General features: G+C 57.2%; 1 protein-coding gene across 3 annotated transcripts; it reads right to left on the reverse strand.

Moving 5' to 3' along the window:
• Positions 1-496: 496 nt before the first annotated feature.
• LOXL3 (lysyl oxidase like 3) lies at positions 497-17,059 on the reverse strand. Of its 3 annotated transcripts, none has more exons than XR_015749557.1 (14): positions 16,795-16,952; positions 9,296-9,616; positions 8,853-9,016; positions 7,824-8,035; positions 4,946-5,165; positions 4,665-4,845; positions 4,287-4,441; positions 2,961-3,134; positions 2,491-2,650; positions 2,017-2,266; positions 1,802-1,917; positions 1,521-1,657; positions 1,088-1,199; positions 497-977 (listed from the first exon to the last, which is right to left on the reverse strand). XR_015749557.1 is itself a non-coding variant. In XM_026676493.2 (14 exons), the coding sequence occupies exons 1-14, from the start codon at positions 16,862-16,864 to the stop codon at positions 904-906; spliced, it is 2,340 nt and encodes a 779-aa protein (XP_026532278.2). In that variant the 5' UTR covers positions 16,865-17,059; the 3' UTR covers positions 497-903. The 3 variants fall into 3 exon arrangements, 2 of the variants coding, with proteins under 2 accessions (XP_026532278.2, XP_087821825.1); XM_026676493.2 differs by having other exon boundaries at positions 2,023-2,266; positions 16,795-17,059; XM_087965699.1 differs by having other exon boundaries at positions 2,023-2,266; positions 4,665-4,842; positions 16,795-16,943.
• Between the last annotated feature and the right edge of the window lie 1,438 nt (positions 17,060-18,497).

Consider the following 18,497-nt stretch of genomic DNA (forward strand, 5'->3'; position numbering starts at 1 on the left):
AGACTTGCCTTCCAAATCCCGCACTGGAGCATTTCTGCCTTGGCTAAGCCAGACGGAGGGAAGGAGGGGCAGCTTTTGCAGAGGCTTTTCTGCGGTGCTGACTCTCACCTTAGGTTCCTGTGGATCGGGGTCCCCAAATCTGGCAACTTTTAAGACTTGTGGACTCCAACTCTCAGAATTCCTCAGCCAGCTGAGGAATTCTGGGAGTTGAAGTCCACAAGTCTTAAAAGTTGCCAAGTTTGGAGGCCTCTGCTGTGGATCTTTCAGTAATTCAGCGGAAGTGGGGTGCGTGAGTGTGTGAGACAGTTCGCGAGACAGCGCTGCTGTTCTCCCCCATAATCACCATGCAGAGAGCCCCCCACGGCAGCTGGGAAGCGCCTGTTCCACAGGGCTCTGCCCCATTCTTGCTGCACAGGCCTGGGGGCAGGATGGAGGAAACGCCAAGGCAGCAATGGCCTCCTCCCTCTCCCAGACCACTGAGTCAGGACAAACCTGGGGACACAGACAATTAACTTTATATAGGAGGGCCCAGGCCGGCCCCAACACAGGCAGTGCTGAAGCCCCAGAGAAAGGTGGCGTGGCTGAGCAGCAACCCGCCCCTTCCCAGCTTAGATGCAGGAGCAGCTGTCTTGGGATGCCTGCAGCGCCTCTTGTGGTCGGAGAAGGAACTGTCGTCTGGGAAGAATGCCAGGGAGGGAGAGCCGTGGAGCAGAAGTCTGGTCAGGCTGAGCCGTTGGGACAGGTAGCACCTTGCAGCTGCCCAGGAGGAGTCACTCCCGCCTCATGGCAAGACAATTGCTGAATTTTCGGGTGGGGAACGGAGGTATCGAGCCCTCTTGCCCGCTGCTGTGCCACTGGTGGCGCCTGCCCGCCTTGTGCCCAGGAGGAGGAGGCAGCTGCCACCTATACAACCTGGTTGTTGCTCTGTCCAGGGTATTGTTCGGAGGTCCCGTCGGCCTCGTTGCTCAGGGCGTCACCTGTGGCAAGGCATTTGAAAAAGGGGTGAATTGCTTTGGCACGAGAGCCCCCCCCCCCGAAGAGCCTGCCGCCAGGTCAGCCCCACCACCACTCCGGGGTCCTGCCGTACCTATGTGGCAGCGATGCACCCAGATCCGGTGTCCGTCATACTTGCAGCTGCATTTCATGGCGTTGTTGGTGAAATCGCTCTCTGCCACTTCGTTCCTGGGGTTGATCACCACCTGGGGAGCAGAAGGTGAGATGGGAGGGGCACCGTTATCTGGGCAGCGAGGCCCACGGGATGGGAGGGGGGTGTCGCTGCAGCTGCACAGCAGGGCTAGCTTTATGGGGCTTCCCATCTCGGTGCCCCACATCTCTCTGGGCTGCAGGACAGAAGGCCCAACTTTGCATTGTGCTGTGCTGACCTTGGGAGACTCCGCCCCGTGACCGGCTTTGTAGCTGAGGCCTGGCAGCCTCCGCATTTATGCCCTCCTGCACCCCAGGCCCAGATTCCCGGCATGGCTGACTGAAAAGGCCACTCCTGCCTGTTCCCGCCGCCTCACCTGCAGGATGTAGTTCCCAGGTTTGACATCTGTTATGTCGATCCATTGGCAGTCAATATCGTGCCTGTACAGGTCCCAGCAGCCCACCGTGATGCCCTGCTCCCCAAAGTTGGCACATTCGTAGCGTTTGCCTACCTCTGCCCAAAGGAGGGAGAGAAAGGAAGGCTGGATTGGGCCTTGCCGGCAAGGAACAGGCCCTAACCCTAGCCTGCAGCTCTGAGGGTGGGTGTGGCTGGATACCTGGCCCTGCTGGGTCGCTCTGCCCACCCTGGGCCGCCTACCTTCTTCGCATTCTGTGTCCTCCAGGCAGAAGCTGGCTTTGTGCCCTTCGGCCACCCTGGTCCCGTTGAGTGTCAGGAGGTCGTAGTGCGTGAAGACGTCCATGCTGTGGTAGTGCCTGAAATGGGAGGGCCCAGAGCATGAGAGCCCCTGTGCTGGGTAGGGGTAACGGAGCGGGGAGGGGGGAGTTGTTTGCCAGGCTGCTGCTGCTCCTCACCCTCACCCGTGGCACTCGTGCCAGACCCAGGAGTGGCGTCCTGCCTTGGGCCGAAAGTCGGCCCGGCCGTTGTTGTGGATCTGGGAAGAGAAGCGCAGCAGCCGGCGGTGTCCGTAAGGCCAGTTGGCGCTGCGGGCAGTGCTGGACAGGCAGTTCTCTTCCGCTGCGCAGTAGAGCATGTGCAGAGGGCGGTCTTCGATGTACGCCGTCTCTTGCACCAGTGCCGCATGGAGCAGCAGATCTGAGGCAGCTGTGAGGATGGAAGGAGATGGGTGCTGCCTGGGGAGCTGAGGGGTCCAAATCAGGCAGGGTGATTTGGCTGAAGCGCCCCCTTTCATTGAAGGAAGGGGGCCAACTTTCCCTGAACACTGCGCATGCGGGGACCCCTGCCCACCCCAACAGGAGTTTGGCCTGTGGTGCCGGGCTCTGGCCAGGCGAGAAAAATTGGGAAGATGGCACCCCAAACCCTCTTACTCTCGGAGCAGATGACGCCGGCAGCAAAGCGGGTCCCCGTCTTCCGGCAGGAAACTCTGCTGTCGTGCTGGCAGTGGCTCAGTGTCATCTCATGCCCGGCACACCTCACCCCGCTCAGCACCATTTCGGTCACGTTGCTGCCGTCCCAGTACCAGGTTTCCTTGTTGCCGGTGCAGGAGGAAGGCGAGAGGGATGCTCAAGTCAGCCCAGCCAGGGGTGGGAGCATGGCTTGACTGGCCCTCCAATGGGAGCACCCTTCTTCCCCTCCCCCAGCCTCGAAGACCCCGGTGCCCCTGGGCAGCCAGCTCTCCTTTGGTTAATTTCACATGGGAACCGTTAGGTGCCCCGTCTCGCCCTGCCCTTCAGGCCAGCTGTCGCTGCCCCAGTGTGTGGGACCCTGGCTCAGGCCCATCGGTGAATCCCTCCCCCAGGGGGCACCAGTCTGCTTGACCTTGCCGGCAGGGGCCTACTTGCAAGCCGTGGTTGGCGAAGCCCAGGCCCAGCTGGCGGCAGGCCACCATCGCTTCCAGGGTCCCCCAGCCTTCTCCGCAGATCAGTCCCCACTGGCGGGCACGGTTGCCCCTGGCTGCCAAGGCTACTTCGACTCGCCCCTCAAAACGGCTCCGGCCCCCACTCAGGCGGATCTGTGGAGAGAGTGTGGGAGAGGCCTGAGCTACGGAGGGAGGCCGCCTGCTTCTCCGGGGAGTCTGTTGCTGCCCCTCCAGCTGCCAGTGGTAGAAGATTGGCTTCCCTGCGGCCGGATTTGCCCTCCCCTTTTTCTGGCTTTCCCAAGATTGCCCCAGGCCTCCCACCCCATCCTGCCCCCATTGCAATTTCCTCCCCCCAAGTCTGCCAGAGCAGGGGTCCCCAACCGCCGGTCCGCGGACGTGCCGGTACGTGGAACAACCCTTACCGGGCCGCTGGTTGCTGGGCGCCGCCATCTTTTTGGTAAAAAGCGCTTCTGGTGAGCTTTTCGGGTAGAAAGCTCACCGGAAGCGCTGTTTCGTCATAAAAGATGGCGGCGCCAGCATCGGGTGAGCTTTTCCGGGTAGAAAGCCATTTCTACCCGAAAAAGCTCACCAAGAGCAGCGCCGCCATCTTTTATGACGAACAGCTTGCCCGTGACGCCACCGGAAGCGCCTTTTCATAAAAAGATGGCAGCGCCCAGTTGACGCCGATGCCGGGCGCGGCGCCCAGCTGATGTCGGAACCGGGCGCAAGGCGTCGAAAGGTTGGGGATCCCTGTTCCAGAGGCTCCGTTTGGGGTAGGGAAGGAAGGACGGGGGCCACCCATGCATATTGTGCCTCTTCCCTGAAAGGAAGAGGCATGGGAAAAGCTTTGGATGGCACAGGGGCACCAGAGTGGGACCCTGGTCCAAATGTAAAATGGGGGGGGGGGAGGGGGCACTGCAGAGCTGGGAGCGGGAGGAGTTCCTGCGGTGCGATGGCGAGAGGTCAGGCAAGTGGCAGCCACACTTCAGAAGAGAAGCAGCCAGGCTGGCCCCTTCCAAGAAAAGGCCCTCGATCTGGCTGTGCGCAGCCGCATGCAGACGGCTGCAGGGTGCTGAGGCTGAGGGCCAGTGGTCCTTTGGCTCCCCCTGAGTGGGTCGGGTGGGCTGCTCAGGCGAGGCACCTACAAGAAGGCTGCTGGGAGGCCCTTGGGAGCCATGGGTGCCTTGCCCCCACCCTGTGGAGCTCCTCCGGGGCTGCCCTCAAGGCCTTGCCCGGCTGACTATCCAGAAGAGAGGCGCTGCTTGCACCCTCCCCCCCCCCCCCCCGCTTCCCTGCCCAGCCAACCGTGGTCTCGTGGGCCATGTAAGGCACATTGCAGCGGACGCCCGCATCCTCCGAGTGCTTGCAGTCCTGCTGGGTGATGTTCTTGTGTGGGCAGCTCCAGAGAGACTTTTCTGAGCCCAGGCACTGGACCTCGCTCAGGTGGATCTGGCCCATCCCTGTCCGGAGAGGGGAAAGTCAACAGCGGCCTTGGCCCTCACCCCACCCTCGACTGCTACATCCCAGCTCCTAGCAGGGGTGCTGGGAAGGCTGCTGTTATCCCCCCAGTGCACTGGAGTGGCAAATGTGACCCTCCCACCAGCCCACTGGAGAAGCCTGCCTCAAATAATCCCAGAGTTGCTGGTGGTGACACAGGATGGTGTGGCTGGTGCCCCCACTCACCTTGGCCCATGCGTGCTCCTGTCAGGGCTTCCTTGGCGCTGCCAAAGCCCAGCTCACGGCAGACCACGCTGGCTGACAGCAGGTTCCAGCGGTTGTCACAGACGGTGCCCCACTCGCCGTTCTTGAGCACCTCCACCCGGCCCTCGCCAATCTTGGCCCCCCCTTTCAGCCGGACCCGCTGCTGTGGGGGAGCAAAGGGAGGGCCGGCGTCAGGGGCTTCTGTGCCCAGCCCGCCTTCCCCGGAGGCATCCTGGGTGCCGAGAGCCCCATCCTCCGCTCACCTGTCGCTGCGGCTGCTGCCCCCGCCTCTTTTTCTGAGCGTTTCCTCCAGCAAAGAGGGGGCCTGGCACACAACTCACCACGGCTGGCATGCCGCCTCTGCAAGCCCCCGTGACGTTGCCCTTGTAGAACTCAAAGGAGCAGGTGGAAAGGTGCATCTCGTCCCCAGCACAAGCGACCGAGCGCAGGCGGAACTGGTGCTGCTGGCGCTGCAGGTACAGCCTGCAGGAGAAGACCAAAGGGTGGCGTGATCCATGCAATTTCAAACAGACCCCTTGGTTTCTGCCTCCCCCCCCCCACCAATTATCCACGGGGGATGGAGAGCAGGCAGGCTCTTTCTACAGATGGGGAAAAGTCCTGCTGGCACCCACAAAGTGCTCATCTGCTCAGGCCTAGTTGCCCGTCATTGCCCTACAAACCACCTGCTCGTTTCCTTGGCGTTGGGCTTGGCAACCCCAGGAAAACGGAAACACTGCCGTTCTCTCACAAGTGCCCATCACATCAGCTCTTGGCCACATGCAGAATCGCCCTGCTGGACTGGAGCTGGCCGGCGTGGTGTGACTGAAACCCAGGCGCCCCTGCCCTCCACGCCCAGGAAATGCCACACCCGGTGGCTCTGGTGTGTGAGGCCATGGTGCTGCTTCCAGAGGGGCTGCTCACAAGCTTTGGGAGCTCCAAGGAGGGCAAACAAGTTGCTTATCTTGACTCCTTTGCAAAAGGTCATTGCCCGCAGTTGCCATCAGGGTAGTGGGGCACCTTGTGCAACCTGCATGGCTCTGGCCAAAAATCTGGCTGCCAGTTCCCAGCATGCTGCATGATCGTCATGCAGAAAGCCAACAACTTGGCCTGGCTGCCAAAGTGCTGCTCCAGTAGGCAGACCCGGGTGGGTGGCAGGAGTTTGTGAACGGATGCACGGATTCAAGCCACTTAAGTGGCAGCCACCGGTAGCCCCAGAGCGGCCTGTCGAATGCGGCAAAATAGGCCGTTTTCTGGAACGTGACCTGGGTCTCCAGTTTCTCAGCTCTTCGGACCCATCCGGGAGTTCCTGGAAAGCCGCTAATGCTTTGGCCAGTTGCCTTGCTTTGCACAGGGAGAGGGAAGGGCAGACGACGGGTCTCCTTTGCAGCCCTCTAGGACAGGCAGCAAAAGAGCCCCTTTCCCCTGCCAAGGAAGATGGAGGCCCTCGTCCTCGCCAGTGAGTCAGCGGTCAAACTTCCCTGGGCGAGACAGAGCACACTGGCGCTCTGTTTTAAGGCGGCTGCCAGATGGCCGCCTCGGGGGCCTCCCGGGCTGTGCTTCTGCATGGAGAGAAATGCCTCGGCACAAGTTCTGGCCTAGGGACAAAGCGGGGGCACCTCTTCAAATGACCGCAGAAGTCTCTAGGAAGGGCTTCTGTCGCAGCTCCCGAAAAAGCTTCTACCTTTGAATAAAACTGGCTGGTCGGAAAAGATGCTTCCGGACACCTCCAGGTTTTGGGCTCCTGTGCATGAACACGGCTCCAAGGATTTGCTCAGTCAGATAAGGACTATGATGAAGTGTTTGCACCTAGCCTGAGAGCAAATACACGGCTCCCTTTCTACAAGGCCGTCCCAGTCCAGAAGCACCTTCATGCAGCTTCCTTTTCAAAAAGCGCCCAGGTTGCGTTTCAGCCTAGAGAGGCTCTAGATGCAGCAAAAAAAGGCCCCAGGGCCCCCTCTGGGTTGGCCGGTGTCCCCCCCTCCCCAGCAATGCCTCAAGATGTCATGTCAAGGGCACCAGGCAAGTTCACCATCACCAGACAGTAGCCTAGGCTTTGCCCTCCCCCCCCCCGAAGCCAGTTGACCTTAAGAAGGTCAGAAAAAATGGCGACCTTCCCCCTACCCCCAGGGGCCTTTTTGTTCCGGGCGCTCTTGGTGTTTGTTCCCAGGGAACACAGAGAGGGGACAGGATGTTGAAGCAAAGGCTGAAGAGCCCGCCGTACGGGAGGTTTTGACTGAGCAGTGGGTCAGACTGGACAGCATCACAGACCCTGCTCCCCATCCTCCAGCGCTAACCCTCTGCTTTGCCCACTTGTCAGGAGGACCACTCCCAGTTCAGGCCTCTGAGCTAAGGTGGGGCGACCTGGGCGCTTCTTTCCCAAAGGGAGCAGAGCTGTCTGGCCTTCCCTGGACCTTGCCTTTGGGGTGGGGGGTCTCGGCAAGAGGCCTTTGGCTACCCAGGAGCCCATCCCTCAAGAGAGGCAGCCCGTGCAGCCAGGAGTGAGCAGAGCCAGACAGGCAACCATGGACCTTACACCCACAAATCCAGAAGCCTGTTTGGGGGGGGACACACCAAGGGATGCTGTGGAATGATGTTGCCCCTTTCACAACTGGATCTGCCACCCCAGTCAGGAGAAAGGGGGTCCAGGGCAGCCTGCGGGTTGGCGTTCTTGTTTGAAGTGCCCGGAGAAGGGAAGGCAACGGAGCCCCTTCAGGGATGGGTCCCTGCCCTTATCCAGGCAGCCCCTTCCTGTCTCCAGAGCTCCCAGGCAAAGCTCAAAGGGAAAAGAGACCTTTAGCAGGGCAGCCCCACTGAAACGCTGCCCCGGGGGGTTCCAGGAAGTGATCAGTTTTTTTAAGCTGTGGGGAGGTGGTACTGATTGAATGGTCTCCTTTGCTTTTGTCAGCAGCCCCATGGCAATGGCTGCCTCTCTTGGCTCCTCAGCAGACCCCTCTTCCCATTGTCCTCCAGTAAGGCCGGTGGCTATGCGGCAGGTGAGCGGTGCAAGGTAGCCAGCACGGGAAGGTCACCCTCAGGACAGCCTCCCCTGCAGAGAACAGGGAAGGGGGAATGTGGCGCCCTTCGAAGCTCCCCACAGCCCCGCTTGAACCAAGCCTAACCAAAGGAAGCCTGCGGGCTCACTTGTAGAAGTTGCGGTTCGCCTTCCTCTCGGCTGGGAAGCCCAGCATCCCGCAAACCACGCGGCTTTCCTGGCTTCCCCAGTTCTCGTCGCAGATCTGGACCCAGCTGCTCTTGTGGCGGACTTCCACAATGCCCTCCGTGACGGGCAGAGGGCGCTTGGCCTGAGACACCACTGGGCGCAGGCGCACCTCTTCCACCTGGTTCTGCTCTGCCTAGAGAGGGGGAGAAGAGGTCGCTCAGGTTAGCGCGTCCACTCCTGAGGGCTTGTCCAGTCTGTCCAGCCAGAGTGGTTGGATGAGATTTTCTCTCTGTCTCCTCTGCCAGGTCCCCTCGGGAGGGGAGTCTACGCTCCTGCACAGGCCTTTCTTCGGTGTGCTTAGCCTCATGGCCCTGGGCTCCACTTTCTCTCCTCCGCCCTCCCCTAATAGTTAAAGAGCTGCTATATTTAGGGGAGTGGAGAAGGAACTCTTTGCCAAAAGGTCCATAGCCCTATGACTATTATTAAGTGTTGTTCCTTATGATTCTTGACTGGACGAATGTATCCTTTTTTTTATATACACTGAGAGTATTTGCACCAAGACAAGTTCCTTGTGTGTCCAATCACACTTGGCCAATAAAGAATTCTATCCTATCCTATCCTATCCTTTCCTATCCTATCCTATCCTATCGTTATAGAAAAGAACCGTGGAAAGAAAGGGGAGAATGCATCTTGAGCCTGTGTCAAACGCCCACCATGACCATGCCGACACTCTCACACATACACACACGCCTGTGTCAAACGCCCAACTGGCCACACACACAGAGACACACAGGACTGACTTGTTAGCCTCCTGGCCGTGGCTTCCTCCTACAGGCCTCTGAAAGGCCTTCCAGGATCTCCCTGGACAGCCATATCCCTGAAACTGTTTGGGGCACAATGACAGAGGCAGCATCATTGACTTGACTAAGTGCTGCCCTGGATTGGCCCGATGCTCCTTACATTGTTCTTACGCCCCTTGCTCTGACCCGCAGTGTCTCTACCTAGCTCACCTCAATCATATTGGAGTCAGTGAAGCCGGCGATGCGCTCGTCCTTGCAGACAACACCCGCGTCCTCCTCGTGGGAGCAGTCACTGTTGCCCCAGCCCCGCGACTGGCACTCTGTGATGCTCTTCTCATGGCCACTGCAGCTCACATTGTCCAGCCAGATGCGCCCTGTGGAGTGACCACCAGAGAACTCAGGACTGGGACAAACCAGGAGGCCATCCGGGAGCCGTGTGCCGGACCTTTGGGAATGGCATTGCTCAGTGGAGGCGCTTTACACATGCTTAAAGTCAGGTAGGGCTTTCAGCCTGCTTCAGGGCCGATCCCTGGATTTGGGGGGAAATGGTGCATTCGTATCCTATGACGACCCACCTTCTCCAGCCCCCGTGGCCAGAATTGGGCAGGTCTGCCCTTGGGAGGGCCCACCACCCCTGTCCCAGGGATGCTCACCAACTCCTTTGCCATATTTCGCACTGTGAGTCCAGCCTGTGGCAGCCACAAACCCCAAATGCCGGCAGAGGATGTGGGCGTTGGCCAGCGTGAAGTCGTCGTCACAGATGGTGCCCCATTCCTGGTCGTAGAAAACCTCGACGCGGCCTTCGTTGTGCTTACGGGGATAGCCGGCCAGTCGGAAGTGAAGGTTGGGCGATGGTGGGCTCTGCCTGGTGGGGGCTCGGCTGGGCGGCAGGGCCAGACTCACCAACAGCCAGGGGCCACACAGGAAGCCCAGGAGCGGCCGCTGAACAACATGCATCTTCCTCGGGTCAGGGCCTGTGTGGTGTAGGAGATTAATGGCCACTGCTGGCTGACAACATGGATGTCTGCCCAGGTCTCTTGGCCTCGCCTTCCATGCAGCAGCAGCAGCAAGAACCAGTCGGAGCCAGTGGTGGTATGCTACTGGTTTGGACCGGTTTCATCAAACCGGTAGCAAAAATTCCTACCCGTTCAGCAGATAGTAAAAAAAGCCTCCAACGATCAGCTGAGAGGAGAAAGAAGAGAAAAGTGCAGGATTGGCCCTCCCACCCCACCCCACCCGCACTTTTTTTCTTTAGCCTCTCATCTGATTGGCACTGCAGGTCTCAGCTGGTGTGGAAAGCTGCGGGCGCACATTAGGTGTGCATGATCACGATCATCGAACCAGTAGTGGGATAGGTAGGATCCCGCTGCTGCTCAGAACTCTTGGGGCAGGTGGCTGGAGCTGAGAGGCCCCTGCCCTCGGAAGGCACCCAGTCTTGAGGATGCCAGTGTTTCAGATTGGCAAAACTCACAGGCAGACACCCCCCCACCCCTCGTCCTCCTGACTTGGGCATCGCCCTTGCCTCCTCCTCTTTGACCTCTGCCTGCTTCCCTCCAGCTCAGCTCAGCTCTGCAGGACAGAAAGGCAGCCCCAGCTTGCACGAGGAACATTCCTCATCCCTGACCACAGAAGTTACTGCTGGGCACACAGCAGCACGGGGAGGATTTTGGTTGGTTTCACCCTTGTGCATTTCAAGCAACGTCCTTGGAGACTTTTCCATTAGGGCAGGCAGCCCCTTCCCCAAGAAGCAGGGGCATTGGCGAGATGAGAACAAGGCCCTGTCTGTCATAGTGAGCCAACTGAGCAGCCCCAGGGGTCAAGCCAGGGCAGCTCCCTCTGTCCTCATCCTCCTGACTTGGGCATTGCCCCTCCCTCCTCTTCTTTTGACCTCCCCCACCCCAACTGAGCAGTGGACGTGCCAGGTGAGAAAGGATTACCCAGCTGCTGCTGAAGCGTCCTGGCATTTCTTTTCTGGAGAGACAAAGTTGTGTTTTGATTTGGGGACACTAAAAAGGCCAGGGCAGCATCGGCTGGTCCAGCTGAATCCCAGTCCCTCAGCAGCTCATGGGTTGGTTCTTCAGCAGCCGGGCCAGGAGAGAAAAGGGGTGGCACGCCTGGCAGGCAGGTTCCTGGCCTGCTCCAAGGGGGAACGAGGGTGGGTGGGAAGTTCTCAAGGCAGCTTTCAGTTGGATTGACCAAGTCTTTCTGGAAACAATTTGGTCATTTTCCCAGTACTGCCTATTGGAAAACTTCAAGCTGGCTCTCTCCCCGTCCTGTCTGAGACAGCTGCTTGGTCATTCTCTAAATGCCAAGACCGGCTGTAGGGCAGCCACGGAACTCCTTCCCCCCCCCCTGCTTTGATGGTGACCAGAGTTCTCTCTGGCCAGGACGGCTCTCTTCCTTCTGGAATGTGGAGAACCGAGCCTCCCTCCCTTCTGGGAGCAGCCCCACCTCAGCGGTATATTCTCGGGTCATCCTGCGCCAGAGTTCGGTGCCTCAGGGAGTATGTCTTTTTTGGCACAGCCCCACCTTTGAAGTCCCCCCCCAGGCCTGTCCTAGGGAGTCTGGTTCCAATCCTGCCACTGGCACAAGGCCTCAGATGGGGAGCCAGCTCCCACTCTTGCTTGACCTTCTCTGCTGGGAAGGAAGGCTGGCCAGCCATTATGGTCCTTTGGGGGCATCCGTTAACTCTTGTTGCCTTGCCAGGGGCTGTGGCCATCTTGTTTCTGGCTCTGAGATTGCAGAAGCCAGGGTCTCCCCCGGACAGCAGGGCAGCAAATCCTCCCCGTCACTGATGGTCCCTGGAGGCTCCTGAGATGGCTGCCTCCTCTGGCCCTCCATCCCTTCCTCCTGTGGTGCAACCCCCCCCCTTGCCCCCATTGGGCACTGCTTTTAGATGTGGAGTGGTCAATCTTGATGCCATATTGGCTCCGGGATAGCCCAAGTGCCTTGTTTTTATTGGGTAGGGGTCCCACTGCAGCCCCCTCCCTACCTGTAGCCCTGTTCCTCTGCGGATGGGGCGCATGAACAAGTGGGGGGAGCCCGAGGGGCTGCTCAGGGAAGCTGGCCAGTGACCAGGCGAAGGGAAACAGCTGACCACTCGGCTGGCAATGCCACCGCCCAGAAGCCACTCGTCTGACTGGGTTACCCTGAAATGAGGCTTTGAAGCAGGGCATAGTTTGCCCTTTATGTGGTGACCGCCCTGCCCAGCCTTGCTTGGTGCCTGGTTTCAGAGCCCTCTCCGACTTGCCACCTTCTCCTCCCTCAGCCAGGACGCTCTGGACACAGCTCCACTGAGGGGAGGGCTGGGGGGCTCAGGGCACAAGGCACAGGAGCCATCGCTGGTCGGTGTTGCAGTTTCGCCTTTATAATAGAACCTGTGGTCACGACCATCATTCATTCCATAACTTTGGCGATTTCTTCATTGTCTTAATATTTCGCCTTTGGGAATTTCTGGGCCAGGGGTCAGGTTTGATCGCCACCCGAGTATGTCTTCGTGACATAGAGTCAAAAAATGTTGTGGATTTTTTTGGGGTCGGAACCCGATTTGGTCGTGTTCAGAAGCATTCGGGAGCAGAGGTTCTACTGTATTGCTCCGTTCTCGGCCTGAATCGCTCAGGGGTGGGATTCAAAGTTTGTAACAACCGGTTTTGTGGGTGTGGCTAGGTGGGCACAGTCATGTGACTGGGTGGGCGTGGCTTCTTCTTTTTTTGGCGCCTCCTGTTTTAGGGAAGCCGCCTGGGCGAAGCAGTAAGCAAAGGGAATCCCGGCACAGCTGATCATAGGAACAGCTGATCGTTGGGAGGGGGAAAAATACCTTAAGGAGTGACTGGGCAGGGAAGGATGCAGTGCATGCGATAAGGCAGAGAGGGGAGAGGAGGGGTGGGTGGAGGGGGGCGGGGCCAGCCAGGGGCACAATTTGCCAGTTCTCTGAATTGTGCAGAATCATAACAACCGGTTCTATAGAACCGGTCCGAACCGGTAGAATCCCACCCCTGGAATTGCTCCCGTCTGCTGCTGTCTGGCTACAGCAAAAGCCTGGCTAAGGAGTGCATTCCTTGCAGAGGGGAGCTCCTGCCTGCCCTGGCGCCTCCCCTGGGGAGTTGGATTCTCTTTGTCCATGGTTTGCCCGTCGCCCCCTCCCCCTTATTAGGAAAGCCACTGGAGTAACATCTAGGAATGGGGAGAAGGGGGAGATCTTCCCATTGGGTTCATTAGGTCCACTTGTGAAATGCCCAGAGAGCATGTCTGAAGAGTGACAGGCGTGCCAAGTGGAGTTCTGAATTGCCAGAGCCTCGTTCATGCCCAGATTTCAAAGGGTGCCACTTGCACTGCCCTGAGTCCTGCTGTGGGTGGGTGTGAGGGGAAATGGAGCCCTGAGCTGCCGGGTGGCTGGAAGAGGCAGATTGGACTCTAGGGCAGCGAGAGGAAATGGCAGGGCTGTGATTTAGAGGAGGCTGCTTCCGTGGCTGTGGTCACCGCTGCCAATTTATTTATTTTTATTTAAAAGATTTATATGGCTCCCGTCAAGCATCAGCTGGGGCAGCTCACAGCAACAATAAAGCCAATAAATTAAACAATCATAAAACAGTAAAACCATAACACACAAATCCTGCATCTGATTTACAAGCTGAGTGGGGAAGAGCCGTCTTACGGGAGAGTCAGCAGCGGGTGACAAATGCATGCAAACATTTGCAAAACGGGGCACAATTGGAATACCTGGAAAATCTTTCAGTGGGGTGATATTGATGGTCTTTGGTGAACCTGGGAGTCCAATTTGTGTCTAGCTGAGTTTCTGCCAGCATGCCACCATCCCTGGCAGGCTTGAAGTTGCAATGCATGGAAGCCAAATTACCCTCCTCTGGCCGTTATCCAGAGCCCTAAGGCAGCCTGAGCTCCATCACCAACTGTCCACTCCTTTTGGAATGGGTCACTGCCAGTGATGGGCTTCGGTGGATGTGCTGCCCTAGGCAGGAGGCTGGACAGAGGGTCTTCCCACTCTGAATTTCTACACTCCCAACACAACTGAAACACACCGGAATTTGGCCAGCAAGCCCCACCCCCCTCAGTCCCCAGAAGGAATGTCATGGTTAAAAGGAAATCCAAAACTGAAAACAGAAGGCTAGATTCGTTCCAAAGCTTTGAGAGGAATTAAAAATTCTGATAGAAAGCGCACGCCAAATTTTTAAAAACGTTCAAACAGGATAGGTTGTGCATCAGTGGCAAACATAGGGAACTTTGGATCCATGAACTCTGGCAAAGGCCAGGCAGAAGCATCCCCCCCCCCCCCAGATCAACCGGATGCTCAGGAGGGGCCTCTTAGATGCGGAGCATCTGTTGTGGATTGAGCAATTAAGTCCTGGAGACCAGCACTCTCCTTGGACGGGGACTTCGGGGCTGCAAACCCAGGAGAGGCGCGAGGGTTGGCAGGAGGGGGAGTGCGGTGCTCCAAGAGTTTCCAGGAGAACCAACAAAGGGGGCAGATGGAGAAATGCCCCGAGGAGGAAGGTAGGTCTAAGGACACCTGTATGGGAAACTGGGAGTGGGGAATGGGTCTCCTGGCCTAGGGAGCGAGTGGAGGCTTGTGGGGGAAAAACTCAAAATGAGAACAGCTAGAAAAGGGTTAAGAGTTAGGGTTTTTGTTGTTGTTAGTTGCAAAGTGGTGTCCGATCCATCGTGAGTTAGGGTTAGGAATAAAAGGAATCCCGCTGGGCACAGGAGGGGCTGAAGGGGCAGGGGAGCAGGCAGCCGCCCTTGACTCCTAGGTAGCTAGTTGGAGTCCAGGCTGGTCCTCCAGACTGGTCCAGGTCAGGATAACAGAGAACTTGGTGAATTTAAACCAACCCGAGTCCCAGCGAATTACATCCTAGCCTATGAACTAAGCAGAGGGGATCACAAAACTTCTCTGTAAGGCCCTTGAGGAAAACTGGCAAAGCGCCAGCAGGCGAGCAAATGCCAGCCCCACCTTCCAATACGGGCAGGAACCCACAGACTTGGTCGCTTAATCTCTACGCTAGTAGAAGATTCCAAAAATATCCACAAAGGTTGAGCTGAAATGAATTTTTTTAGCGGGGAGAAATGTGAAGTTCTGGACGGGGAAAAATGAAATTCACAAGTGTTGGACCGGGGAGGCTTTAATTTGGCAAAGGGGAATCTGGTGCCCTCAAGCTGAGCCTGACTCAGAAATAGGTCACAGTTGCTAAAAGGGCCAATGGGTTACAAGGACAGAGCAGAGTCTGTCCCACACCTGGAATAATCGCGTCCAGTTTTAGTCACCACATTACAAACTAGCTCCATAAATGTGCTTCGCTATGAAACTATGTGGTTGGACCTAGTTTTGGGGGAGGAATATAAGGGGGAAAAAATTCTGCCTCTGCCTACCAGCATCCATCAGTATTCATTTGGCTAGTATCCTGTCAGTGTGTGAGAGAATTGAGGGCTGTTTGGAAACTGAAACAGTGCTGTGTGAGCAAGGAGACAGCAAGGAGCCTGGGCGTGGCTTAGCTCAACTGTTCTGTACTAAAGCTGCTTGGTGCTGTGAAATTAAAACCCGAAACTGAAACTCCTCTGCTTGTGTTTTGCCTTTGGAACAGATTCCTTTTCCAGTGGGGAGGGGGAGTAGAACTCCTTAGCATCAAAGAGTGTTAATAATATGCAAAATACTAATGCTCTGATGGTCATTTTTTCTGGTCCTTTCTTAGCGAGCACCTAGAAGCCAGAAGGAACGTATGTGACAAATTTCAAGTTTGTAGGCTTTACGGTTCTGGAGATTTTTTTGATGACACCTGAGTGGTATTTCGTTTTTATATAGAGAGAGATAGAGAAGAAGAGTCCAGATTGTGGGAAGGGTTGTTCCTTCTGCCTGGAGTCCTTTGCCCATTCAGAAGGACACAGTCGGGCACATTAACAGGCTATCGAGAGAAAAGATGCCAAGTTCCCCCTCAGTGGATGCCTTCAGACAGCAGCTGGGTGGCACTTTAAAGAGGGCCCCGTTTCCTAACACACAACCAGCCTCTGGACAAGGGAGAATTAAGCCCAGCACTACAGCCTGGCACCCGGTTCCTCATCCCCCCCCCTCCTCGCATGGCTGCCAGGGAGACCAGAGACCAACTGAAAAGGGCTGCCAAGCCGGATGGGACCAAATGGAGGAGGGGATGGGCTCCGCAAAGAGAGAGCCTGGAGCCCTTAGGACAGAGGTCTCCAAACTTGGCATCTTTTAAGATTTGTGGACTTCAACTCCCAGAATTCCCCAGCCAGCACGGCAGCCATGTTGTGGCCCTAAAGTTGGGGTCCCCAAACTTGGCCACTTTAAGACTTGTGGACTTCAACTCCCAGAATTCTCTTGTCTTAAAGTGGCCAAATTTGGAGACCTCTGCCTTAGTAGTAGTAGGAGGACTAAAGCCCCGGCCAGGCAGTCGGGCGAGCTCACAGCCCTTCCAGAGCGTCCTCAAGGGTGGGAGGGAGGAGGGGGCAGCTGGAGCCCTTTCCACAGCCTCGGTCGCTTTGGCACCGCAGGCTCAGGGAAGCTCCCTCCCGAAATAAGATGGGGCGGGGGGTCGCCCGCTCCGTGCGGTGGGGTTTGGAGGGTGCTCCTTGCGGCCGCTCTCCCCATCGCCCCTTTCTTTCGCTCAGTCAGCTGGCCTTGGCCGGAGCGCCCCCCCAGGCTCGCCTCGCCGAACCGGATGACCGGGCGCCTGCAAGGAAGAAGTTGCTGAACTGGAACCTCTCCGCTCCGGAGCAGTCTATCGCTGAGGAGGTCCTTTATTCCGGCGGAGGAGGGGGCGTTTCGGAGCGGACCCCAGCGTGCAGCCCCCTTCCCCCGCCCTCAACCCAACGCCGAAGCTCGGCGGGAAGGACCGTCGGCTTCGGCTCTGCCTCCCGCCTTCCGACCAGCAGCGCCCGAAAGCCTCCCGAGGCGCCCTTGCTCGCGACCACCCCCCCCCGCCCGCTCTCGCCGACGCGACGGAGCTTCCCGCCGAGCTACAGCCGAGGCGGAGCTGCCCGGCCTCTCTTCGCCGCGCGCCCGCCCGGCAGCCGAGAAGCCAGAAGAGCCCGCGCGCCTCACACCGCTTCGTCCCCGGGACGAGAGACCCGACTCCCCTGCCTTGCCCTGCCCCCCGCCGCGCGCCCCAAGGAATCTCCCTCGGCTGACCTGCTCCGTCCAACCGCTCCGTCCGCCGCTGGCAGGCCGAGACAAGGGCCGCCCCGGCTGGCCTCTTCATCACCCCGCCCCGTCCTGACGGGGGCCTGGCCGGGGGCGTCCAGTGAGCGGCGGGTCCAGTCCAGGGCGGGACGGAGCGGGACGCGTTTTTTTGGGAGCGGCGGGACTTTCCGACCGCAGCCGGCCCCGAACGAGGTCGAGGGCGCCAGGAGGGCTGGGGAGCCGCCGTTTCGCCAGGGCTGCACGACAAGAAGCGGCGGGCGGATCTTCTGCCGCTCGCCCCCACTGCCCTCCCTCCCCCCACGGGCCGCAGAGCATCTCAGGGCTCTGCGCTTGGGGGCTTCGCAGAGTCCTTTTTTTGCACCCAACCGGAAAACTAACCCCGTGGGGCTCCCTCCGGAAAAAAATCAGAAAATAAAATACAAGCTGAATAGTCAAGACCTTGTTGATGATCCATGCTGTGTAAAGGACCTTGGAATACTCATCTCTAATGATCTAAGTGCTAGAGCCCACTGTAACTACCTAGCCAAAAAGGCATTAAGAGTTATTAACCTAATCCTACGTAGCTTTTTCTCTGGTAATATCACACTACTAACCAGAGCATACAAAACATTTGGTAGACCAATACTCGAATACAGCTCATCAGCCTGGAACCCGCATTACATATCTGATATTAATACAATTGAGAAAATCCAGAAATATTTCACAAGAAGAGTTCTCCAGTCCTCTACTCATGGCAGAATACCTTATGCCACCAGACTTGAAATTTTAGACCCAGACAACCTAGAATTACGCCACCTTCGGTTCGATCTAAGTATAATACATAAAATTATATATTGCAACGTCCCACCTGTCAATGAATACTTCAGCTTCAACCATAACAATACAAGAGATAGATACAAACTCAAGGTTAATCGCACCAAACTTGATTGCAGGAAATACAACTTCAGTAACAGAGTGGTCAATGTCTGGAATACTCTACCTGACTCTGGTTTCTTCCCCAAACCCCAAAAACTTTAACCTTAGACTGTCTACAATTGACCTCACCCCTTTCCTAAGAGGTCGGTAGGGGGCGTGCATAAGCGCACCAATGTGCCTACTGTCCCTGTCCTACTGTTTCTTTTTTTTCTTATTCGTATCCATTTCATGTATTCATAACTATGTTTATACTTATACCTGTTATCTAATAATCGCTTCACAAAATAAAATAAATAAATAAAAACTGTGTATATTCGTACAATGACAATAAAGTATTATTATTATTACTATAACTATTACTACTGACTACTTTTGGCAGAGCCAGGACCGCGCTGGTGCTTCCCTCCTGGTTGTGGCTTTTTAGCAACCGACCTTCTGGGCAGATGTAGCAGTGGGGCATAGCCTTGTAATGGTTCTCTTTCCTCTGTGGCTGTTTCCACTTGGTATTGGGGGTGGGGGAGAAGGGGGAGAGATGGATTTTTGGGATGCCTTGGGACCGATGCTGCTGCACCTCCTACTTAGCATGAAATCCCTGGGGAGACCATCAGCTACAGCTCATCTGACATCACAGGACACTGATGATAGTCAGTTGTTCACGTCAACCTTGGCTGAGCAAGAGATGTTGCTCAAGTCCTGCCCCTTGACAGGAAGCCGTGAGGCCTGAATGGGGAGGTGCAGCCTCTGGGGTCACTACCAGTGGTGGGATTCAATTTTTT

Source organism: Notechis scutatus, chromosome 4 (assembly GCF_049901735.1).
Source record: "Notechis scutatus isolate UNSWTSFEM ecotype Mainland chromosome 4, rNotScu1.2, whole genome shotgun sequence".
Taxonomy (NCBI): Eukaryota; Metazoa; Chordata; class Lepidosauria; order Squamata; family Elapidae; genus Notechis; species Notechis scutatus.

What these genes read in the sequence shown, in the direction of transcription:
- LOXL3 (XM_026676493.2), bottom strand. Translation starts at nt 16,864, where the DNA reads ATGAAGAGGCCAGCCGGGGCGGCCCTTGTCTCGGCCTGCCAGCGGCGG. An exon ending in GTCTGGCACGAGTGCCACGG is followed by an intron (nt 1,918 to 2,022) that starts GTGAGGGTGAGG and finishes CTCCCATTTCAG; the next exon opens with GCACTACCACAGCATGGACG. An exon ending in CTGGGAACTACATCCTGCAG is followed by an intron (nt 1,200 to 1,520) that starts GTGAGGCGGCGG and finishes TCTGCTCCCCAG; the next exon opens with GTGGTGATCAACCCCAGGAA.